Source organism: Leuciscus leuciscus (genome assembly GCF_965113295.1).
Source record: "Leuciscus leuciscus genome assembly, chromosome: 5".
Taxonomy (NCBI): Eukaryota; Metazoa; Chordata; class Actinopteri; order Cypriniformes; family Leuciscidae; genus Leuciscus; species Leuciscus leuciscus.
This window is the reverse complement of record NC_138729.1, coordinates 47,074,269-47,100,533: the sequence shown is the minus strand read 5'-3', so window position 1 is coordinate 47,100,533 and position 26,265 is coordinate 47,074,269. Positions and strand designations below refer to the sequence as shown.

Below are 26,265 nucleotides of genomic sequence, written 5' to 3'. Positions count from 1 at the left end.
TCATCTGAGCTTATGATTACTCTAATGACTGCACACAGACCTTCCGCCCCTTCAAAGTTAATCTTTCCTGTGAGACCTATAAGGCATGATGGAATAAACTCCTTTCTTTAGCATTCTAAAGTTGCTAAAAATGAATGAACTCAAAATGAACGAGCCGGAAGAGTCTACGACTTTAAGAAGAAAGGTAAGCTTTCATTTGAATTTTGAATTCATGGTCCACCACAAGGCTCTCAGTGCATTATCCACAGGACTGAGTGTGGAAAAGCAATTGACATGCATGTGTTAAAGGACAAAAATATCCCAAAAACGTCCTACAGAGCTTCTCTGTGGCTCTAAAGGGAAATTCATCCTGAATCAACTCTGAACCAATGCATTTTTCACTGTTCATGCTCTGAACAACAGCATGATTGTATTTCTGCTAGTATATCTGTTATGCACCTCATCTAGAGCTCTAAGAGCAGTTCTGTCCTAGGATGAGTTCATATTTCAGAGACACTCTGAATCCGTGATTAAGAGACGTTTGGAATATTAAGTGAAATGTTAAAATATTTCGGACGAGTTTCAAAAATGGGCAAAGACAATGGAGAGCTAAAGGAATATCAGCCTTTACTTAAAGACTTCAAAGAACCCGTTCGACAAATAAAGGTATGCTTGAAATTATTCTAGTAATATTATTTTTGAAATACATATAACAAATGTATTATAATTAAGAATACTCAGGACTAGCAGGTTATAACGTGTGCACTATCAGCACTATAATGAACAGTGATGGACAGGACGTGAAGTTGTAAAAGCACTTGCTATGTTTATATGTCTTGCATATTAAATTTTTTTTATTTTTTATTATTGTATATTTGTTGTATTTTTGCATATGCATATATTTGGTAACACTTTGCAACTAGGTTCAATTTGTTAAGATTAACCATATTAGTCCACATGAACTAACAATAAACAATACTTCTAAAGCATTTATTAATCTTAATGTTCATTTCAACATTTACTAATTCATATATGTTAACATTATGCACTGTGAACTAACATGAACAAACAATGGACAATTTTAACAAAGATTAATAAATGCTTTCAAAATATTGCTCTGTAGTTCATGTTTAATGTTAACAAATGAGACCTTATTGTAAAGTGTTGCCATATTTATTGTATATTTTTGTTGCTCTTCAGCTGCTGTTGCATGCAAAACTGCAGTTTTCCTCACTTTACTCTACTCTACTCTACTCTACTCTACTCTACTCTACTCTACTCTACTCTACTCTACTCTACTCTACTCTACTCCGAACCAGTATAAATATTAGCTGTTAACAGCAAGTATAGATCAAAATCACGTCTGAACATGCCTTTTGTACTATGTTATCTACAGGTTCCCAGTAAGTCTCTTCTTCTGGCTGTCTGGGCCGCTGGCATTGGTGGAACCTTTCAGTATGGGTACAATATTTCTATCATAAATGCACCGACCAAGGTAAGAAATGTGCATCAACCCTTTACCAGATTATTCAGCACTTTACTTAAGCCTGTTTGTGTTTACATATAAAGCAGACTTTGTATAATATGCATTATACAGTCACATTAAGAGGAGTTAAGTCAAAATACTTTACTTAGGTTATGTGTGTGTATGATGTATACGTTATTATTGCAGTCGCTCATCAGATTACAAGTCACATGAAATCTGTAGTTAGTTAATATGTAATGAGAATTTTGGTTCCTGTCACATTTTTGCTAAAAATTTGACTAAATGTAGCCCACTGAATCCAAAACCCACATTTGGGCTTTTTGCACTTTAACTAATTGTTAACTCAGGGTCAATTTTAACCATGTTTCACAATGTCCACACATTACCCTAGATTAGCAATGGATATTCTAAGATGTTCTGTTTGACAAAATATTGTTCATGTTATTATTATTACAAGTTAAAGGTGCAGTTGGTGGTTTCTGAGAAAAGCTAATGAAAATTGAAATCAACACACAAACAAATAAATTTGTGAATATTTGCTAGACATCTGTGTGTGCTGAAAAAAAATATATGTTTGTTACATAGTCCTTGCATAAACAAAGTGGATCAGAGTGATCATCATACACTCATGATGATGGAGAGTGAGCAGCCGGGACATTTGAAAGACCGTAGAAAGAGAGATGGCTGAGATATTATCAAAGAGGAAAAGGTCAGATGAAGCAAGAGCTATACTGTAGGACCCACGTTAAAGGTAGGGTAGGCATTCGAACAGGCTAGCAATAGCAAGCTAGCTTTGAAAGCATGAGATCCCACCCTCCCTTCAGAGCGTCTCCAAAGCCACGCCTCCTTCAAAACACATGAACGCACACAGCAGAGTCAGCAAAGAGTCACGAGAGAAGGCATTAAATTACTACATGTCTCAAAGCACATAACATTACAATAATAATAAACATAAACTACTTACAGAGCTCTAGTTGTATCACCTGACTGCTGCAGATTCATTTCGGTGTTGATAGTGTTGACATAGAAACGCATTAATTCAGGAACAGCTCGGGGTAGAAGGTAATTACGATTACGAGGCAGGTCGGACATCATATCATTGCATTCGGACTGCATGCAATGATTGGATGAACATTTTTTGGTCCTGAGACTTCCACTGAAGATATATACCACTTCTATTATTGATTGCTATCAGGATGTGAAGAGTTTCAACCAATACAACAAAAAGTGTTTATAAAACTATTGCATACCCTATACGTTTAGTATTAGAAAATCCTTCCAGCCCTGGAGGGACTTTAGAGAGTGGGAAGGCCTGAAAACGGACGCTGAGGTTGCTTTGTTTTTTCTCGATACGTGAGTAACATTGGATTTGCTGTTTCACAAAACTAATGCTGCTGTTGTTGATTCAGCTGATTCATCTATACTTGCGCGAACAGATGCATATCCTGTTCGTCACTTTGGGGGCGGAGCTACGAAGGGAGGGGCCTGTTTTGGTTGTCGTTTTAAAAAAAATCAACAGTAGTGTTTCTCAGAAATCGCTTACTGCACCTTTAAATGCACCCTTTCCTTTCATGTTAGACAGTATTTATTCCATTTGCTTGTGTGTTTCCTATCAGTCTGTACAGAACTTCATTAATCAGACATGGACAGAGCGCTACAACACGGAAATCTCCACACAGATGCTCACTCTCCTCTGGTCCACCATAGTGTCCATATTCACTCTTGGTGGACTTGTGGGAGCGTCCGTTGGGGGAACTCTGGCCATTAGATTTGGAAGGTGAACGGAAGACAAAATACTGTATAGAATGTGTTTGAAGAATGCATTCAATTAAGTTTTTAGGGATGTTACAGTCTTGAGATTAATTTTCCCATCTTTTTTCTAGGAAAGGGACACTGTTGTTTAACAACACATTTGCTCTGTTGGCTGCTTTCTTCATGGGCTTGAGTTATCCTTCTGGCACTTTTGAGCTTTTAATCATTGGACGCTTCCTAACAGGAGTAAACGCAGGTACATATCTCAAGGTTTAAAGCACATAAAATTAGTGAAGGTTGATCCTTTTTTTTTTATTCAATCAACATTAACATTATACACTATAGTTCAAACTTTTTTTTTTTTGAAGAAATATATAATAGAAATATATACTATAAATATATACATATAGCATTAAAATGATCAAAATTGACAGTCATGACATTTGTAATGTTACAAAAGATTTCAATTTCAAATAAATGTTGTTCTTTTGATTTCTCTAGAATCCTGAAAAAAGATCAAAGAATCCTGAAAAAAACATGTAATGGTTTCCTCAAAAATGTTAAGCAGCACAACTGTTTTCAACATTGATAATAATTGGAATTGTGTCATAAGCAGCAAATCATCATATTAGAATGATTTCTGAAGGATCATGTGACACTGAAGACTGGAGTAATGATGCTGAAAATTCAGCTTTGATCACAGGAATAAATTACATTTTAAAATATATTCAAATAGAAAATAGTTATTTTAAATTGTTATGTTTCACAATATTGTTGTTTGTTAAATAAATAAATGCAGTCTTGGAGAATAAACATTTAAAAAAATTACTAACCCCAAACTTCTGACTTTTAGTGTATTTTTTTAATGAATACAAATATTAAACGTTGTACAGCAATCTATAAAAGTATAAGGGGAAGGTCAAAATATATAAAAGAAAATAAATATTTTGTTATTAAATAAAATTATAAATAAATTCTTTATAAGGTTCACAAATATTTAAAGTCTTAATAGATTTTTTTATTCAGAGAGTTTCTAATATTATCAATGTACAGCAGTAAGGGTAAAATCTTTCCGTGGCAGGGGCAGCTGCCACCGGCGCCTGTCACTCGACCTGCCACCGCTATATGCGCCTGTCACTCGACCTGCCACCGCTATATGCGCCTGTCACTCGACCTGGCACGGGTATACTCGACTGTCCCGCAACCTGTCACTGGTATACTCGCCTGTCCCGCGACCTGTCACGGGTATATGCGGCTGTCCCGCGACCCGTCACGGCTATACTCGCCTGTCCCGCGACCCGTCACGGCTATTTGCGACTGTCCCGCCCCGCGACCTGTCACGGGTATACTCGACTGTCCCGCGACCTGTCACTGGTATGGGTATATATGCGGCTGTCCCGCGACCTGTCACGGCTATACTCGCCTGTCCCGCGACCCGTCACGGCTATTTGCGACTGTCCCGCGACCTGTCACGGGTATACTCGACTGTCCCGCGACCTGTCACTGGTATACTCGCCTGTCCCGCGACCCGTCACGGCTATATGCGATTGTCCCGCGACCCGTCACGGGTATACTCGACTGTCCCGCGACCTGTCACGGGTATATACACTCGACTGTCCCGCGACCCGTCACGGGTATACTCGACTGTCCCGCGACCTGTCACGGGTATACTCGACTGTCCCGCGACCTGTCACTGGTATACTCGCCTGTCCCGCGAACTGTTACGGGTATATGCGGCTGTCCCGCGACCTGTCACGGGTATATGCGGCTGTCCCGCGATCTGTCACGGCTATACTCGCCTGTCACTCGACCCGTCACGGCCAGGGGCGGCGCCAGAGATTTTTTTTGTGCTGGGGGTGCTAGATCATTGACAGGGGGAGCTGCCTGTAGCCTATATAAATGAGCAAAACTTGCCCACTAAATATTTAATATTCAATTATTTTAATGACCACAATTAAAGTTTTAATTTTATTAAATTGAACAAGCGCAACATTCTGCATTCAATCAAATATAAAATATGTATTATTAATAATAATAATAATAATGTTATTTCAACATAATATCTCGTTATTCCGACATAATATGTGTGCGTGCAACAAGCGAGATTTTTATTAATAAACTAGTGCTGCAAATATGAAGTTGACGATCGCCATATTCGTAGTGAACGCGCCAATTAGGCCTAGAGAGAAATGCACATAATGGATTACATAATCATAGAGGAGCCTTCTTTTCCTTTTGAATTATTTCGTTTAAAGACATTTCAAGCTTTGTTTTATTTGATGTATTTCTCATGTCTGTGTGAGGCATACACTGAGTTTCGTTAAGTTAGGATGAGATGCGCTCCAGTTAACGTGCAATGCAAGTGACCGCGCGGGCGCCTCCATGATTATAGTGTCCGTTATATGCTTCCTATTACTTATTAAATCAGATTCCAGGCAATTGGTTGATGAAAAATTGATTAAAATTAAGATACAATTTATACAAAACGAAATTCACTTTAAAGAAAGGCTTTCTACAAAACAAAATTGAATGAAGTCAAAATCATGTCTGACCCGCTCCATGTCTCTCGATATATTGCGCATATCTTACTCGTGCTGTTCACTTTTCTTAAATCAACATAAATGGAAAAAAAATAATACTATAATATTTTAACAAATATGAAACTACATCCGCTTATTTAATGGCTACAATAGTAGGCATATAGACTCTCTATTTGTACAAATTGCTGTACATTCATTTAGCCTAATTCTGAATTTTGCACGTCAAGTTGAAAGACATTTGTTCAAATCAAGTTCATGGATAATTGTGCGTGCATTTATTAATCATTATGATACTAAAATCATAACAAAGTAGGCTATGCTATGTACAAAAATCAGATATGAACGCAACGTTTAATTACACGTTAAGCATTTTCCTCCCATAGAAAACCATTATAAGAACGCTTAATGTGGCTTAATGCAGATTAGAATCTCCCCATTATGTCGAAATAACGATTTATTATGTCAAAATAAGACTTCTTATGTCGAAATAACGAGATATTATTTCTTAAAAATGCGGTTCAGGGCTTCCATAGAATACAGCCAAAATATAATTGCTTCCAGAAATTATTTTTGGGGGTGCTATCGGGGTGCTTTGGTCTTTCTTGGGGGTGCTGAAGCACCTAGCCTACCACCCACGGTCACGGGTGCGGCTGTCCCGCGACCCGTCACCTACTCCTGTCACTCGACCTGTCACAACTTTACTCACCTGTCACGGCTATATTCGCCTGTCACTCGACCTGTCACATATACGCGCCTGTCCCGCGACCCGCCATCACGGCTATGGTCCCGCGACCCGTCACGGCTATGCGCGCCTGTCACTCACGGTTAAATAAAGATGTCTTGGGCTAGTTGTAATTCTACATGTAGCCTACACAATATAGTAGTAGGCTAGGCTTAGCCTAATAATAATTATAATAATACCAATAATAATATTGATAATGATGATAATAATAATAATAATAATAATAATAATAATAATAAATAATAATAATCATAGGCTATATCAAGCCAACCTCGCATGCTATCTTAAGGTAAACTTGCACTAGCTACTGTTGGACTGAGACGTTAGTCACGGCCAAGCTATTGTAGCCTATACAATATTTTGTAATTCAAAGGATATTCAAAAGATTTCAAGTCAGAAAGATTTCAAAATCACATCGATTTCGTAACTGCGCCACCTATTGGTCGAAAGTGATAGCCTACCATTTACCATCTTATAAGTTAGGTATGATTTTTCAGCAATTTGCCCAAAATCCTCTAATTGCTGGTTGCAGTTGGTCTGTTGGCAGTCTTCTCGTCTGCTTTTCAAATCTTGCCTAAACAGTGTTACATTTTAATGACAAAAAAACAAAAAAACAAAAACAAAAAAAAAAACATTCAGAATCGGGATGCGGTTTCCAGGTCAACTTTGTTTTTTTAACAGTAACTTCGGGTCACGTGACACACACAAACAGTGGTTCGACTTCGAGTGAGAGGCGCATTTAAAGCTCATGGGACGCAAGGCAGATGCATACAGCCGTGACGGGTCGAGTGGTAAGCGCTTATAGCCGTGACGGGTCGCGGGACAGCCGCGTATAGCTGTGACGGGTCGCTGGACAGGCGAGTATAGCCGTGACGGGTCGCGGGACAGCCGCGTATAGCTGTGACGGGTCGCTGGACAGGCGAGTATAGCCGTGACGGGTCGCGGGACAGCCGCGTATAGCTGTGACGGGTCGCTGGACAGGCGAGTATAGCCGTGACGGGTCGCGGGACAGCCGCGTATAGCTGTGACGGGTCGCTGGACAGGCGAGTATAGCCGTGACGGGTCGCGGGACAGCCGCGTATAGCTGTGACGGGTCGCTGGACAGGCGAGTATAGCCGTGACGGGTCGCTGGACAGGCGAGAATAGCCGTGACGGGTCGCGGGACAGCCGCGAATAGCCGTGACAGGCGCGTATAACCGTGACAGGTCGAGTGACAGGCGCATATAGCGGTGGCAGGTCGAGTGACAGGCGCAGATAGCGGTGGCAGGTCGAGTGACAGGCGCATATAGCGGTGGCAGGTCGAGTGACAGGCGCATATAGCGGTGGCAGGTCGAGTGACAGGCGCATATAGCGGTGGCAGGTCGAGTGACAGGCGCATATAGCGGTGGCAGGTCGAGTGACAGGCGCCGGTGGCAGCTGCCCCTGCCACGGAAAGATTTTACTCCCTCTCATGTACAGCCTTGCTTCACTCCGTAAAGTCATAAATAGTTTTTTTAATTAGTACATTTGCATTCTTGAATATGAAATCTAGTCAGAATATCTTCTTTTGTATAATCAGCAAAGCTGAAAGTATATTTTCCCACAACAGTGAAAAAGCTGTTGGCCTTCCTGAGACAAAGCAATCCCAAAATAAATGCAAGTGGTTAAAATGCATTCATTTCATGTTTTGAATTTCTGTAAGTGATTTGCTGGATAGAATTAGTTGTTGCCTTTATGATAAATTGCATGTAGCCTATCTGTTAAATGACTGAACATGAATGAGAAGCTTATTGAATTAAATAAGTTGCACAACATTATGAGCATTTGTTTATGATCCCATAACTGACATCTCATTTGATTGACAGGTATCGCAATCTGTGCGCAGCCTCTGTATATTGGTGAGATCGCACCGAGAGCTCTGCGTGGAGCCATGTCCATGGGAACCTCCATCTTCATCACCGGGGGGATCTTAACAGGACAAGTGATTGGCCTCAAGTACGAAACATAGGCATTAACACCACATAAAGCATAAGAGGAGGGTCAACATTTGTCTTAAATATGTCTCCTGTTGATTCCCCCCCCCTGAAATTTACTCAATTTAAAGGGGGTAGTTTATTCAAAAAGTTTTTATTTATTTATTTGCTGACCCATAAAACAATCTTTGACTTTATACTGTCTCAAGTCAAAGTGGATGCAGCATCAAATAAATAAATAAAGTTTTAATTTACAGAAAATACCCTATTTATTATAATATTTATTACCATTTAATTTTTTTTAATTCCTCAACTCAAAATGTCTGATAATGGCAGAGTTACAGAAAAACAGCCTTATGTACACTGAAGACAGGAGGAAAATCCAGCTTTTCCAAAACAGTTATATAAATTGTAATAATATTACACAATATTGCTGCTTTTACGGCATTTTTTATTAAATTGCTATTAGTGTAGCATACAAAAGATTCCTCTTATTGTAGCCTACTAAATTATATTTACTAACTCAACATGCCAGTAAATCTCTCTCTCTCTCTCTCTCTCTCTCTCTCTCTCTCTCTCTCTCTCTCTCTCTCTCTCTCTCTCTCTCTCTCTCTATCCCTCTCTCTATCCCTCTCTCTCTCCCTCTCTCTCTCTCTTTCTCTCTCTCTCTCTCTCTGTGTCTCTCTCTCTCTCTCTCTCTCTCTCTCTCTCTCTCTCTCTCTCTCTCTCTCTCAGAGAGTTGTTAGGTAAGGAGGAGTACTGGCCCATACTCTTGTCCACCACCTGTATTCCAGCCATACTGCAGCTGCTGATTCTGCCCTGGTTTCCCGAGAGCCCTCGCTACCTGCTCATCGACCGTGGAGATGATGTTGCCTGCACCAAAGGTACGGACTGGTTCAATAACTGTGCACAATATTGTTTACAGTTTTTCTCAATTGCTAAAACACTAAAAACCCATTGGCTGAACAAAGTTCTCAGTTGCCTGAACTCATTTAGCTAATTGTGCAGTCTGTTGTCAATGCCTTAAACCATTTCACATGGTAAAACACAATTTGCAGATCTCACTTACAGTAGACTAGGGGGAGGGGGAGGAGGGCAAGAAAGGAGGAGGGACAATATTGCTTGTGATGTCGACGAAGTGCTCTGGCCTGACCCAGCCCAAAGACAAGAAGAAGCACACTGATCACATGTTTACTCCTTTGATTTTTGTCCCTTTTAGTATTGCATACTGTAGTACAGTGCATTGTAGGCTGTATACTGTACAACGAACAAATTGTATTGCCCTGAACATTGTTAACAGTACCATTTGTTTACAGTACTGACTGCTCAATAGATTTTGACTGGTTGCAGGTTCATATCAACAAAGAACAAGAATTACAGTATCACAGAGACAAAGGATAAGTTTGTGAGATGCAGGGTACAGTACTGTAAAAATAGGGGTACAAGGAGGAGGAAGAACAAAAAAAAAATTGCAAAGAGCAAAGCAGAGTAGTAATTTCTGATCAATTTTGAGCTACTATGATAGAACATGTTTTCGTTCATCAAAAGACAATGACGGAAAAACATGAAATTTGTTCTGAGATTAAAAATGGTTTTGTAACTAGTGCTTGAAGATGAGGTTTTGTGTTTAATGTTTTCAGAAAATGGAGCAAGGTTTCAGAAATTGTGTTTTAGCAAAAACTGTAAATAAAGATGGTGCTAGTGCCAATGGGATGTTGTTGGATACATACCCGTTAATATAAAATTTTACTTGTTGTAAAGGTAGTGATAAAGCTTAGAGTATTTGTCCTCTGCTATCCAAATTTATATAATTTTTGTGGAATCAGTTGATGGAAAAGTCTGGGTTTTTTGTTCAAGTCTCTTGTTCTCACCAAGACTGCATTTATTTGATAAAAACTAAAGTAAAAGCAGTTATATTGTGAAACATTATTACAATTTAAAATAACTATTTTCTATTTGAATATATTGTAAAATGTAATTTATTCCTGTGATCAAAGCTGAATATTCATCATCATTACTCCAGTATTCAGTGTCACATGATCCTTCAGAAATCATTCTAATATGATGATTTTCTGCTCATGAAACATTTCTTATTACTATCAATGTTGAAATCGCCAGCTTAATATTTTTATGGAACTTTCTCTTAATCAGATTTTGTGATGAACAGAGAGTTCAAAATAATAATATTTACTTGAATTTTTTGTAACTTTATTCATGTCTTTACTGTCGCTCTTGATCAATTAAATGCACCCTAGCTGAACAAATGTACTAGTTTCTTCAAAACAAGCAAAATCTCACTAAATAAGGAGTGATATGGCAAATTAAGCAGTTTACAGAAAATATCAGAATGAAATATCAACTGTCCATGTAAAAGTTCTGCACATTTTTCTACAATCTTTACCAATGTGCTTCATGCCAGGTCAGATTAAGAATAATATTAACAGTTAATCAATAACCAGGTAAACAAACCACAAAATCAGCATGTAAGTTTTCAAGTCAGGAAATGACTGGTCAAAAAAAAAAAAAAAAAAAAAAAAAAACTATATCTGGTTCCTGCTTGCTTTGATCTGTTTTTCATGTTTTGCTGGCAAGTAAGGTCATAAGACACATTTAAACTCATGATTCCATTGAAGTGAATATAATGTTCTCATCTCAGCTGTGTATAACCAGAAAATCAAAACATTTAAATACTGAAGCGAAAAATCTCATTGCCATGATCCCTCTTGAACGGTTGTCGTGATGTGAACACTGTTGTAAGGAAGATAAATCAGTTCAGCCGTAACCAACAACTGAAGCGAGGAGAAGAGCATCTCGTGAGTAAAGGAATGTTATGCCCTTTGCCACTTTCTTTCAGCTCTAACGTGGTTCCATGGCCCGGATAAGTACCATGGAGAGAAGGAGGACATAGAGAGAGAGAGGGACTGTGCGATCGGCATTAAACCCAAGAAGCCCTGGGAGCTTTTTAAAGACAGCAATCTTCGCTGGCAGCTTCTGACCCTCTTCGTGATTCACATGTCCCAGCAACTCAACGGCATCAACGCGGTGTGTATCTCGCTCAGACACCCAGAGACAATAACTTCACATTAAAGGGATAGTTCACTTTGAAATTAATTTTTGCTATGTTTTAGCTTACCTCAAGGGCATCCAAGATGTAGGTGTCTTTTTTTCCGCAGTAGTTTCAATTTTGATATTTTTAGGTCAAACCGTTCTTGTCTGTCAGTCATATAATGCAGGTCGATGGTCATTATCTCAAAACACAAGCACAGAGTCCAAATTAAAACAATTCCCCGTCGTCCAAATTAAACAATTCCCCATCGTAAGTACACATTGATGGCCTAAGACACGAAACGAGCGGTTTGTGTGAGAAAACGAACAGTATTTACATCGTTTTTACCTCTTGTACACAGCCATGTCCAAGTGATCTGATCTGACGTGTGCGCAGACTGGTGCATAGATATATACACTAGATGTCGCCTTAAAGACATTCGTTCCAATGAACTGCCGTAGACAAGGTGACATCTAGTGTGTATATATCTATACCCGCCCGCGCTCTCAGATCATTTGGACGCGGCTGTGTTCAAGAGGTAAAAACGATATAAATACTGTTCGTTTTCTCACACAAACCGCTCGTTTCGTGTCTTAGGCCATCAATGTGTACTTACGATGGGGAATTGTTTAATTTGGACTTCTCTGTGCATGCTCTTTGAGGCGGTGACCATAGACATGCATTATATGACTGACAGACAAGAATGGTTTGACCTGAAAATATCAAAATTGAAACTACTGTGGAAACAAAGACACCTACATCTTGGATGCCCTTGAGGTAAGCTAAAACATACCAAAAATTAATTTCAAAGTGAACTATCCCTTTAATGGCTTGGAATATAAAATGATTAGCCTTGACTGCTGACATGTGCACTATTAAAACAAACAAAAAACACACCCTCCCTCCAAAATGGCATGTGAACGGCCTGCTGTGAATTAAACCCTGATCTTTTCTTCAAGGCAAATGATTATAAAAGAGGGGGAAAAAGTATCTTTGTGACCTTTTATCTCAGCTCATATAATATGCATGAAAGTGAAGCAAAGCCAATGCTGAACAGTAGGCCCAAACATTATATATAGACAATCTAAGCACTATTAAAAAGTAAATATATGAATGTCATTGCATTGGATTAAGCATCAAACCAAGAGAGAGCACAAACACACATTTCAGACACGGTTTTGTTAGGTTTAAGTGTTCAAAATTAGATATACTGTTCAAAATTAAGACTAAATCTACATAAAAATTTACGTGACTTTTAAAAAGTCGACAATATAAGAAACATTCTTTAACTTACAGAAAAATCAAGGGGGAACGTGAGAAACGTTTTCCTAATTCCTGTTGAAATTAATGGATTTTTCCCTTTACATTTTTATTGTCATTGTTCAAAGCAACTGTCGCACAATTTTACAATCTAATGTACATGTGTCTTTGTGACCCCATTTGATAGAGATTTCTCTCCCTTCAGATTTATTTTTATGCAGACTACGTGTTCACACAGGCTGGGATTCCAGCTGACAAGATTCCTTACGCTACAGTGGGAACCGGAGCATGCGAGTGCATCACTGCACTGACGTGTGTAAGTCTGGGATTTGTGTACCAGCTCAAAGTCGTTAATCTCAGAAAGCATTTTTGGCATAAAATCGTTTGGCATATGCCTAGATCCAGAGACATGTCCCACAAATCACACAGTGCTGATCTGACAAATTTTGCTTCGTGCTTTGTGCTTCAGCCTTTAGTAGTAGTTGCATGGAGATTTTAGAAAATTATACTTTAGAAACCCGATGTTGAAAGGATGTGTGTGTGTGTGTGTTTCAGGGTCTTCTGATCGAGTCTTTGGGAAGAAGGGCTCTGATTATCGGTGGATACTCTCTCATGAGCCTGTGTTGTGTCTGTTTCACCGTCGCACTGACTTTTCAGGTTAACAGTGACCTATAAGAAATTCTATATGCTAATACTATACTATACTACTGTATATTTGCTGTTTTTCTCAATATATTTATTTTGTGCACCGTGTCAATATGTTATTACACTCTTAAAAATAAAGGCTCTAAAAGGGGATTTTGCTGCATTGCCACAGAAGAACAATTTTAGGTTCCCCAAAGAACCTTTCAGAGAAAAATTCTAAAAGACCTTTTTTTTTCTCATTGTAAAGAACATTTTAATAATCTAAATGTAACCCCTCTGGTTCTACTCGTACCACGACGAGTGGGATTCAGTGTTACCAGCAGAGGAGGTGAGACTACACTGTCAGAAAAAAAACATGCAAAACAGTTTCTCAATGGGGCAGTAGCCTACCCATAAAAGGACAAATTTGTATATCTATCCCCTAAAGGTGCATATTAGTAGTAGTAATATGTACCCTTAAGGTACTACTATGAACATTTTAGGGGTAAATATGTACAAAAATGATCCTTTTAAGGGTACTACCCCAGTGACATGCTGTTAAACACCTAAAGGTAAAATTTTTGTAGATTTATTTTGAGAGTGTAAAGATCGCAACCTTTAGCATCAGTGTGATACTCTTGAGGCCAGGGGAGTGAGGTTTATTTGCACAGCTCTTACTATCTGGCCTCTGTTACATACAGAACCTTTTCCCATAAGGAACCGTTTGTGTAGTACAAAGGTTCCATGGATGTTAAAGGGTCAGTTCACCCAAATTTTTTTATTCTGCCATCATTATTCACCCTCATGTCGTCAAAAACACAAATGACGGTATTTTTGATGAAATCTGAGAGCTTTCGGTCTCCCCATTGACAGTTACACAACTGACACTTTGATGCTTCAACAAGTTTTTGAGATTGTAGAACTAATCCATATGAATTGAGCGGTTTAGTCCAAATATTCTGAAGAGACAAAATCACTTTATATAATGAACAGATTGAATTTAGTCTTTTATTCACACATAAACATTCATAAACTCACACATCATTTGTGGTAAACGGAAGCTCAAGCATGTTTACTTGACGTGTGAGAACCAATGAGGTTCATTCTCGTGTTACGCGTCACGTTTGAGCTTCTGCAAGAACCAATGAGGTTCATTCTCGTGTTATGCAGAACGTTTGAGCTTCTGCAAGAACAAATGAGGTTCATTCTCGTGTTACGCAGCACGTTTGTGTTACGCAGCACGTTTGAGCTTCTGCAAGAACCAATGAGGTTCATTCTTGTGTTACGCGTCACATTTGAGCTTCTACAAGAACCAATGAGGTTCCTTCTCGTGTTACGCGTCATGTTTGAGCTTCAGCAGGAACCAATGAGGTTTGTTGTCATGCGTCAAGCAGATTCGGTTGAGCTTCTGTTTATGTTCGCTGATCAATGTTTAAATGTGAATAAAAGCTTAAATTAAATCTGTTCATCATATAAAGCAATCGAGTCTCTTCAGTAAATTTGGATTAAACCGCTCAATTCATATGGATTAGGACAGAAAGCTCTCAGATTATATCAGAAAGATCTTCATTTGTTTCGAAGATGAATGAAAGTCTTACAGGTTTTTTTAACGACATGAGGGTGAGCAACATTTATTTTGGGTGAACAATCAGCTATATTTTATATTTGCTGCCCAATACAACAATCTATAACTTTATGTGGAACCAATTCCAATAGGAACCTTTATTTTTAAGAGTGTCAAATGTCTCAATAAACTGCAGTCATACTGTATGATACGTTGAAAAATGGCATAACGTTTGTGATCTTAATATTTGTTTCAAACATTTATATGTATGCAGATTTAATTTAATGTTTTCAATTCAATTCAAGTTTATTTGTATAGAGTTATCGTATAGAGTTATTGATTTCTTGCAATTTATTGATGTGTTTGTTGTTTCTCCCTCACAGGAGTCCAGCACTTGGGTTCCTTACCTTAGTATGACCTGTGTTTTTGCCTTCATCCTCAGTTTTGGCCTTGGACCAGGTGAATGAATGAGCAAAAAAGAAAGAAAGCAAAGACAGAAAATTACATAACTCAGTAATCTTTTAACAATAATACAAACTGTATTCTGTCTAGACTATTGTTGTGTGCATTGGCACACATGGTGTAAACACACACTAGTTTGATCAGTGATATAAATGTGCTTTGTGCTTTAGGTGGTGTGACAAACATTTTAACAACAGAGATGTTTACCCAAACCGATCGGCCTGCTGCATACATGATTTCTGGCTCTATCAATTGGACCTCTTTCTTCCTAATCGGCATGATCTTCCCATTTATTGTGGTATATACAAATGCCTTTTCCCCTCTTTTTAGAGAAGTGCATTTTGAGTGGGACTGGTTTACACAAACATTTGGTGCTACACTGTGTATTATGTACAGAATGGGTTATCCAAATTTTTTATTATATTTCACAAAGCAACTGTGTTTGTCCAAGACACTGGACCATATTATTTACCATGCATATTTTGTAAAATTATGAGAGTTAATTACTTTTTAATGATAGTTATTTTAAAACGTGACTTTAACGGCTTTGTTTTTAACAATGTAAATTTGTTCTTTATCTCTCCCAGAATGGCCTAAAGCAGTACTGCTTCCTTGTTTTCCTCGTTATCTGTTGCTTGGTGGCCACGTACATCTTCTTTGTGGTCCCAGAGACCAAGAACAAGACATTTCTGGAGATTCAGAGTGAGTTTCGCTCTAGAAAGAAGCTCACTGCTGCCAGTGGTACTGAGGGCCCTCTACTGTCCACACCAATGTAAAACACACAATACATTCACAAAGTACTGTATTTTAATATTTTAAAGGGCATGCGTAAAATATGCCCAAAATACATGGAAATGTGAGATCAGCAAATATCTGAATTAAAAATAGTTATGTTGAACAATAGTGTACTATATAGTGATTTGTAAGCATGTGATCAGTTATTCACATACAGACTGCACGAAATCATGTGCTTTCAAAATGAATACTATCTTTTATATCAAGGAGAGTCACATAATGAGGGACCTTCAATAGTATTACATCTCGGATGTATTTGAAAGAAATGAATATGGATAAAACTCTATGGAGCAATACTCTTTAGAATCAGTGTACTTGTACGATACAGGTTTCTGCTCTAATTCTGTAAAATGGATTCATATTGTGACCTTAAGCGAGAAAGATACAAGTCATGAAATCACTGCATTAAACATGCTTGAAATTATTTGAATGTCAACAAACATTTTGAAAATAAAGGATTTTTTTTCACAACACATAATGCTCTGTATTTTTTCCACAGTCAGTTATCTTTTATTCTCAACATTCTTAAAGTTTTCAGGTATTTTACAATCTCTAAAAATCACTGCATGAATCATACTTGCATTTACTTCATTTTAATGTCAACAAAAAATTGGATAGAAAAATGACATTAAACTAAATGTTTTCACGTGTGCAAAAAGGTTTGTATTTTTCAGAATCAGGGATGTTTTAGTCTCAAATTATTATGTAACGTTTTTTATTTTTACAATAATAATCGATTACGTTTCGTTTAGTCTCGCAGCGTCATATCACGTGGAAACACGTGGTATCTGTTACTTTTCTCAACACTGATAAGAATCGACCAATCACTGTCGTTTACAATGACTTGAGTTTTTAAAAAATATAAATGTATAGAGATTATAGGAGGAGAATGCCAATTTTAATCATTGAACTTAATATATTTAAAACAATAGATTATTTAATGTACAAATGTCTCAAATAAGAGAACGTTCTCTGTTTGTGAGCCACTATCAGCCCCCTGCAGGAAGACAGCATATATTTTTTAAGGTTGTGATTGGACTATCGACCAGTGACGCTTGACAAAGCAGGAATACAGGTTATTTCTGTCAATACAGGGGGAGACACTTGCAGTTGACTATGGCTGGAAGACAGGCATTGAAAGTCTATTTAGATCTCATGTCGCAGCCATGCAGGGCTGTGCTAATATTCCTCAAAGACAACAAAATCCCACATACGGTGGAACACATTGCGATACGGAAAGGTGAGCAGCATTATTGTGTTGTATTTGTTCAGTGGAGGCTGTGCAATGCATTTGTAAAGTCCAGCTGGCTTGAATCCAAGCCAGTACAAAGGTCATCCTGTCGATTTATATAGTCCTGTATTTATTTCAGAACGTTGTTTACTAAAACTTAATTTACTGAACTTTATTCTACATTAACCACTCACAACTTTAATGCAATTGTAGGGCAGCAGAAGACACCTGAGTTCTCCAAACTCAACCCCATGCAGAAAGTTCCAGTGCTGGAGGACAATGGATTTGTTCTTACTGAGAGGTAAAGTGTAGTTAGAAAAAAAAGAGCATTTAGAAGTTTAAAATTGAAATTATTATTAGTTGCAGTAGTTTGAATTATTGTTTGTATTGTTAACCTATTCTATTATTTACCGTCTTCTGTCAAAGTGACGCCATATTGAAGTATCTGGCAACAACCTATAATGTTCCTGATCACTGGTACCCCAAACTGCCAGAGAAGAGAGCGCGAGTGGATGAATACACAGCCTGGCATCATGCAAACACACGTTTACATGCTGCCACAGTCTTCTGGCTTGAGGTATAGGGTTTGATATATGGCTAGTTGACATGATATTTAAAGCAGCGACAGCATTGTGACATGCTTTACGTCATCAAAAACAACATTATTATACATACAAGGTTCTGTCATGAAACTGGATGGCGCAGGTTGATCCTTAGGTCCTTAACTCAATCTGCTTGCAATCACATCATTCTATAGGGCACAGCTGATTGGTTTCTGCTGTATCAGTAGCCAATGAGCTCGCTGCTCAACTTTCAAATACTTAGTCAGCATTTTCTGTAGCAGTTGCAGCGTGCTTTCAAGAACCCTCCACCTTCCCCAGCTCCACCTGTATAGATCTGCTACGGGTAATTCATGTACTCTATATTGTACAGTAGCAGCATGTCTTACTTGCTCACAGCAGCGTGTCATGAATGTTTCGGCAGTAGCAAGTCCTGTACTTGCTTTGCAGCAGCAGCAATAACCTACAGCAGCAGCGTAGCAGATCTATTCCACCTAGAGCAAACATATCAACACTGACATATCCATTACCATGCCAAACACTCCGAGAGTTGTCATGACAGAAATGCAGTTTTTATCACATCATTCTCCGTGAGAAAATACATTTCATATTTTTACATTTTAACCTATAAAACATTTAATTCTGGCAGACTTCATAGGTTTTGTATTCCTGTACAGGTTTTACTGCCTCTCATGACGGGACAGCCAACAAATCCTGCAAAGCTCGAAAAGGCGCTATCAGACCTGGACGGCACGCTAGACAAGCTGGAAAACATGTTTCTGAAGAGACAGGCCTTCCTGTGCAGTGATGACATCTCATTGGCTGACTTGTTAGCAGTGTGTGAGCTCATGCAGGTAAATAGCGTTGCTAAACATACTATATAATGATGTTGTGAATAGTGAACAAGTTATTGCTATTAGAAAACCATCTAATTTTAAGCTTTTAAAGTCAGCATGAAACACAAGTTGTGATCTTTTCTTTCATATTGTGTTGTATTTCGTGAAATGGCTTTTTGAACAAGAATAAATGTAGGGGCGGGACTTGATTTTACCCATAGGGAATTGATAGGATTGTTTGATGGCTGTAGTTTACTATTGGTTGATCTCATGTGAGTGACCGGTTGTCATCAGAGAAGAGATGCAAGATGGAAAGGAAAATATTTTGATTACAGATTATGAAGGCATATGAAGAAAAAGAAAAAGATGTGCGCAGATAAACTATTTATAACAAATACTGCTATATTCCATATAAAAAACAAGAATTGCCAATTTTGATTTCATGGTGACTTTATGTATGGAGGACCACAAGTGTCTCTGAAATAGTTATAAAGCATTAAATAAAGCATTAGTTAATAAGTAATAAAGCATTAATTAATAACTAATTGTACAGTCATGGGGCAGTCATGGCCTAGTGGTTAGGGAGTTGAACTGGTAACCCGAAGGTTGCTGGTTCGATTCCAGAGCCGGTGGGAAATGACTGTGGTGCCCTTGAGCAAGGCACCTAACCCCTAATCGCTCCCCGGGCGCCACACAAAGGCTGCCCGCTGCTCTGGGTGTGTGTATCCACGTTTGCAGTGTGTGTGTGTTAACTACTCACTACTCTGCTCCTAATGTGTGTGCATTAACTTGGATGGGTTAAATGCAGAGGTCAAATTCCAAGTATGGGTTACCATACTTGGCTGTCACGTGTCACTTTCACTTTCACTTTCACTTTCACTTTCAATAAAGTACAATATAGCCATAATAAATGTGTTCCAAATGAATGTATTACTTTATAAATAAATGAACTAAATTTCAATTATTTGATATTTTAATGGGTTATAAAAAGAGTAATAAAAAAATGTATACATCCGTCAATAAACAGTTCAAATTAAAAACAAAAACAAAATAAAAGTCTCAATATTTACTATTTCCGAGACGCTCGTGGTCCTCCATAGTAATGTGGCATTCATTAAGGCGAAATCTAATATTCATCCACAATTGTACATGTAAAAACATAAATAGACCGTGTGCCTACAGAGCCTTTGCATCTTTGATATCATTTGGTTGTCTCTTTCAGCCCCTCGGTAGCGGGAGGGACGTCCTGAAGAACAGACCCAATCTGCTGAGCTGGAGGAGTCGAGTCCAGTCAGCGCTCTCTGACTCTTTTGATGAAGCTCATGCCATTGTCTACCGTTTAAGAGATAAGTTTACAGCTAAACTGTGAAAAATCAAGTCTTTCTATTCACAGCAATTCAGTCTATACAGTTGATATATTTCACTAACTACTGATCCAGTATGACTAGCATGGCAAGGTGTTTCAACTTTCTGCCATATACTGTATGTATCTGTCTGACATGGATATGCAGTTTGCTCAGTATTATGTTTGATTAATAAAGGGTTTGAAGTGAGGAATATATTATCCACAAGTTTGGATATAACAAAATGGTAGCCTGATTTGCTAAATTAATAAATGTAATGGTTTGTGATGATTTAAATAATTTTTAAGGAGAAGAAATTGTAATTTTTAAAAAATTGTTGACAGGAAATGGTACAAATATGTATTTACAAGAATGAATGTTTGTGAACATCAAGACTCAGGTTTGCTCTTGAATGATGAGTTGTCTTCTCACTCTTGTGCCTTACCTTTCTGTAATGAAAATGTCTAATTAAAACTGTATCAGTTAATAAACTTGAAGTTGTACATCGTATTGACACAAACTGTAGTAAAAGTGCGTTCACGCCGTGTCGTAATTTCTGTAACGATTCTGAACTGTAAAAAGCATTTGTGTGCTTGTCGAACTCACGTGTAAACTTGTAATTTTCCGAGAGCTACGACTTGTACCACATGTCCGCTGTACCACCTGACCTCTGCAGATTTAAAGTGTGTTTGACTTGAAGCAGCGCTGTGCAGAACGATCGTTGTATGGCATCAAAGTACAGGGAGAGCGATTAGAAAGCATACAGAGCAATTACAACATGGAATGAAAGCAGCATCTACAAAACTTTGTAATGTTTGTTTAATTATAAACAATGACTTTTGGAATTAAATAGCTGAAATATCTTTTTTCCAAAGAAACAAAAAAATTAAATGGATACTTTTGCCATCAATACAAATGGATGAACAACATCCCTCAAAAATCTTGAACCGATTTAGTATGTTTTAATTTTCTTGAATAGGTTTTTAATTTCAGACACTGATATGAAGACACTTTGCTTTGGCTCCACCATTCTGTGCAGGTTGGGACGATTCAGTGTGGATTTAAATTGTTTTAAAACTTTAAAAGTGGTCTAATATGGTTGTATCATGTATATATATACAGTGTTGGGGTAACGCATTACAAGTAACACAAGTAATGTAATCAGATTACTTTTTTCAAGTAACTTGTGAAGTAATGCATTACTTTAAAAATTTACAATATCTGATTTACTTTTTCAAACAAGTAACGCAAGACTTAGTTTTCCCATTTATTGACTGACAGCTCACCTGTTCCCATGTTGAGAGAAATCGGGAGTAAATGCAGAGGCGTTGTGTGTGCTGTGTGAACTTGATGGGGATTGTAGTTCTAGAATAAATGTCACATTATTTACCATTGTCTTTGCTGCTGACCTTTGATGATCCAATTCAACCAAACCCATAAGCAAAAATGACTTTAGATAAACATCACATTTGTGTTTCATTTGATTGCTGAAGAAAGAGTGTTGAACTTTCTTCTCCTTCGTCCTATTCTTCTGCAAAGCAGAATGGCAGCACAGCTGAAAGGTTTGTTTGAGCTGCTCCCACTATAGTAAGGCATGAGTTTGCTTTTCCTTCAGTCTGAGGATTATTCATTTCACTTTTGGTGTGAAAGGGCCATTACGTTTGCCTTTTTTTTTTATTATTAAAAATTCAACAAATCTCTGGTGAGAAAAAACAACACACAAGTAATGTTAGTAATTAGTTAATTTTTGGGAGTAATGCAATATTGTAACGCATTACTTTTATAATACTTTTACAATATTGTACCGCATTACTTGTGTGTGTGTGTGTGTGTGTGTGTGTGTGTGTGTGTGTGTGTGTGTTTTAAATATGTTTTATGAGCAATTAAGTACTGTATCCCGATACAGTTTTGTCATGTTGATTATTTTAAAATAACGTTACAAAACTTTGGCAACTCTAACAGACTTTTTTGCTATTTATATCATATGAGGTATAAAGGAGAAACTAGTACAACTTGTCTAGTATACTATTTATAGGATATTACAGACCAAAGAGGATTGGGAGATTGGTGTCCTTACTAATATGAACATTGTTTGTGAACCTTGCCAATGTACAGCAAATGAAATGCTATGCAAACTAATCTATATCATTCCAGTCACTGAAAGTTAATCCCACAACACTTGAGTCTGATTTTCATTTGTTTATTTTTTGGGAAAATCTTACAATGCATATTCATCCAGAATGTCTGACACTGTACCACTTTATTATATAAATATTTTTACAGTTTATTTTTTATATATATTTATATATTTTATATTACAAACACAATTTTATATTTACATGTTATACTTTGGTTTTGAGAGAAAATGTATCATTGCAAAGCAAACCATAGCACTTGTTCATTTAGAAAACATTCCTAACAAAATGACTTGTTTAGCCTACACTTTTCAAAAGGCAAAAAAACAAACATAATTTATCCCATAAGGTAAAAACTTTGGCATGTTAATTATTAATAGTTGTGAAAAATATCTTTACAGATTGTATTATTTTAAACAGTTTAGGGGTGTTTAGATTCTCATACGGTAGACAATGTCGTGAGCTTCATCAAAGGAGTCGGAGAGAGAGGACTGGACTCGACTCCTCCAGCTCAGCAGTTTGGGTCTGTTCTTCAGAATGTCCCTCCCGCTGCACAGGGGCTGAAAGAGACAAGTGAACGTATTTTAAAAGATATTTAGCCCTATAGCTTAGACTTCTCCAAACATTTCAACACCATGTGAACTAAGGCAGGTAGTCATTTATTAAAGAGGTCCTTTAAACTGGTCTGAGTAAACATTCACAGTGTGTTTAGCAACGCTATTTACCTGCATGAGCTCACACACTGCTAACAAGTCGGCCAATGAGATGTCATCACTGCACAGGAAGGCCTGTCTCTTCAGAAACATGTTTTCCAGCTTGTCTAGCGTGCCGTCCAGGTCTGATAGCGCCTTTTCAAGCATCTCTGGATTTGGCAGCCCCATGCGTGGCAGTAAAAACTGTGAAGTAATACAAAACCTATGAAGTCTGCCAGAATGAAACGGTAAACGTTGTTTCAAATAGTTTTAGATGAAGAATAATGTCACCGCTTTAATATCAACTAGCCACATATCAAACCCTATACCTCATGCAAGAAGACTGAGGAAATGTGCGTGTGTATGTTTTCATGATGCCAGGCTGTGTATTCATCCACTCGCGCTCTCTTCTCTGGCAGTTTGGGGTACCAGTGATCAGGGACATTATAGGCTGTCGCCAGATACTTCAATATGGTGTCACTGTGACAGAAAACAAGAGCTTGGAGGAATATTTCACCAAATTATGACAATTTTGTCATCATTTATTGAGCCTTTATGTTATTCTGACTCTGAGTAAATGATGATTGATTTTGTTAAACAGACCGAACAGACTTCACCAGCTCTTACCACACTTCCCAGCAGTCCCAGTGACAGAAGGGAGAAATTCATAATAATTAGGGGGTGTAACAACATATCGTGTCACAATATTGCAATACAAAAATGCATCAATATGTATCGTGGATGGTGACACTGTATCATGGATAGGTCACCCAAAATAAAAATTATTGTGCGAAAAAAAATAATTCTAGTTTTCAGAGTTTTAGTGTCAGTATACATTAATCTTCTATATATAATGTTAAATATAATGTATAATAATGCAATGGGGGAATATTTGTGGGTCCTGATAATGCCAGATGTCTTATGTTACCAGTAAAAAGTATAATTTTTTTATAGTCAGTATATAGTATACAGTAATATAGTCAGTGACAGTGCAAGCATAATAGTCTAAAATAATTCTGTTTTCAGCTTCAGAATCATGAATATTGTTATTCTGGTGTCACCATTGTCCTGTGCATTGGATTACCAGCACCAAGTCCAAGCCAAATAGTAATACCAAATAGTAAAGTAAAATACTACTAATAATAGCTAATACCAATAAATAAAACATTTAGGAAACACTACTGATAATACAGCTGTACTGTTCACTTGTCCTCGTTGTTTTAAATGCCTAATCTCTGCAGCTTTCTCTCCTGACTTTCATTTGCTCTTTTAACCAAAGGTTTTATCTGTTTTTCATGCTTCACTCTCTCTTTACCTCTCAGTGAGAACAAATCCATTGTCCTCCAGCACTGGCAGTTTCTGCATGGGGTTGAGTTTGATGAACTCAGGTGTCTTATGCTGTCCTAGAGGTTCAAGTTCAAGGACATGAAAGTTGTGAAGGTTAAACTTAATGAAATTAAGTTTGAATATAAAGATCACTGTATATGCAGCAAAACTTTTGTACAGGTTTGGATTCATTCCATCTGAAGTCGACAAATGCATCCAAGACAACCCTAACTCCTCTACTGAACAACACACTCACGATAATGCTGCTTACCTTTTTGTATCGCAATGCTTTCCACAGTATGTGGGATTTTGTTGTCTTTGAGGAATATTAGCACAGCCCTGCATGGCTGCGACACGAGATCTAAGTACGCTTTCACTGCCTTTCTGCCAGCCATAGTCAACTGCAAATGTGAGTTCTTCTGTATGGGAACAAGTTTTCCTGTTTGGGATCCCTCAGTCGCTTTGCCTCTTAAATATGGCCATGGCTGTGGGCAAGGGGTGTGTGTGTGGTTGTGACGTGACTTAGATTTTGATACAGGACCAGGGTGTTCTTAAATTTAGCTAAATCACAGGACGTCCAAGCTAGTACAGGACAGCCCCCCTCCCTCTCTCTCTCTCTCTCTCTCTCTCTCTCTCTCTCTCTCTCCCTCCCTCTCTCTCTCTCTCCCTCCCTCTCCCTCTCCCTCTCTATCTCTGTACACTTGGTGTACATGCCAACTGTCAGTAGCTGGGACATACCCAAATTTAAATGGAATTTAAGATACGTCCTGCATGGTACATCGTGGTCCTGTATCAAACCCTTAGCCCTCCCCCTCCCTCCTCCCCTCCCTCTCCCTCCTCCCCTCCCTCTGACAAGTTAATCAAGGATTTTTCATAAATTCATGTTACAGAAGCAAATTTTAAGTTGATTTAGCATTCTTATCCTATCTTACAAAATCTCATCTTATCTGTTGTTAGGAAATCTTAAACCCCTGCATCGAGTTCAGTAATCAACTCTCAGGTCGGTTACCGAGCAACCAACGACGCCCAAACAGTGAGATGGTCCTCACTGCAGAACACGAGATCCAGGGGGAGGAGTTGGATCTGGATCTCCCACCTTACATTTAACTAAACCTATCCATCTCCACCCCCTGATCCCTAAACCCATCCCTAAACCTACCCATCTCCACCCCCTGATCCCCAAACCCAACCCTAAATCTAACAATCTCCAACCCCTTAGATCTGGATCCAACTCCGCCCCCTGGATCTCGTGTACTGCAGTGAGGTGCTACTGCAAACAGCTGCTGTGAAGTAAAACGGAAAAACTGGAGAATGGAGAAACTAAATTAGTGGTGCTTTTCATTAAGTGAAGTTTTGATAAGCTTGGTAGAAAAGGCAAAGCCTAATCCTTTTATTTCATAGGAGTCTGTAATTATTTGTCAGAGTTTTTTTTTTTGTCAAATTGCAGCACATCACATAGGTGTTCACAAAGTCTTTCCAACAGCAAACATCGCTGTTCTTCATCTGTGACGCCATTCTCGGACAGGGCTATTATTATGTGATTTTTACAGTTGGCTTTCATATAATTTTGAAGTTAGGACACCATTGGGGTTGTCCTAAAGTTAAGACAGTTTTTAGGATTTTTTGTGGAGTTAGGATGCTTCTGTAAAAGGCTACCCTTTTCCTATTCGTGGTTAAGATTATGCACTTAAGAAATGTCATTTTGTAATAGTTTTGTCCTAAATGAGGTCCTCACTGAAATTGCCATGGTTACCAAACAGATAAGATAGGATTCTAAAGTTAGGATATTTCTGTAATGCGCCCCCAGGTCTTGTAACTGTAGAGGATGAAGTAACAGTACATCCTTCTAAATGCAAATTGTATTCTAAGAGATTCTGTGTAAAGGTTTTGGTCAAATAAGTAATGCCTCAGTCTTATCTGAATTTAAGAAAATTACAGGT

General features: G+C 38.1%; 3 protein-coding genes across 4 annotated transcripts; 2 read left to right on the top strand and 1 right to left on the bottom strand.

Annotated features, from left to right (window-relative positions):
- The first annotated feature begins 31 nt into the window (after positions 1–31).
- On the top strand, positions 32–16,667 carry slc2a11b (solute carrier family 2 member 11b). Of its 2 annotated transcripts, none has more exons than XM_082170843.1 (12): positions 32–184; positions 1,376–1,474; positions 3,082–3,242; positions 3,349–3,473; positions 8,344–8,473; positions 9,187–9,335; positions 11,306–11,493; positions 12,963–13,073; positions 13,313–13,414; positions 15,329–15,404; positions 15,578–15,705; positions 15,995–16,667. In XM_082170843.1, exons 1-12 carry the CDS (start codon positions 131–133, stop codon positions 16,181–16,183), a joined length of 1,512 nt encoding a protein of 503 aa, XP_082026969.1. In that variant the 5' UTR covers positions 32–130; the 3' UTR covers positions 16,184–16,667. The 2 variants fall into 2 exon arrangements, with proteins under 2 accessions (XP_082026969.1, XP_082026968.1); XM_082170842.1 differs by lacking the exon at positions 32–184 and adding an exon at positions 213–645.
- Positions 16,668–17,260: 593 nt separating this feature from the next.
- Positions 17,261–20,680, top strand: LOC309499564 (glutathione S-transferase theta-1-like). The gene is made up of 5 exons (XM_082170866.1): positions 17,261–17,442; positions 17,647–17,734; positions 17,860–18,010; positions 18,671–18,847; positions 20,052–20,680. The coding sequence occupies exons 1-5, from the start codon at positions 17,319–17,321 to the stop codon at positions 20,196–20,198; spliced, it is 687 nt and encodes a 228-aa protein (XP_082026992.1). The 5' UTR covers positions 17,261–17,318; the 3' UTR covers positions 20,199–20,680.
- LOC309499565 (glutathione S-transferase theta-1-like) lies at positions 20,506–24,815 on the bottom strand. Its single transcript, XM_082170867.1, has 5 exons — positions 24,597–24,815; positions 24,315–24,402; positions 23,329–23,479; positions 23,033–23,203; positions 20,506–22,867 (listed from the first exon to the last, which is right to left on the bottom strand). Exons 1-5 carry the CDS (start codon positions 24,718–24,720, stop codon positions 22,739–22,741), a joined length of 663 nt encoding a protein of 220 aa, XP_082026993.1. The 5' UTR covers positions 24,721–24,815; the 3' UTR covers positions 20,506–22,738.
- Positions 24,816–26,265: the final 1,450 nt, after the last annotated feature.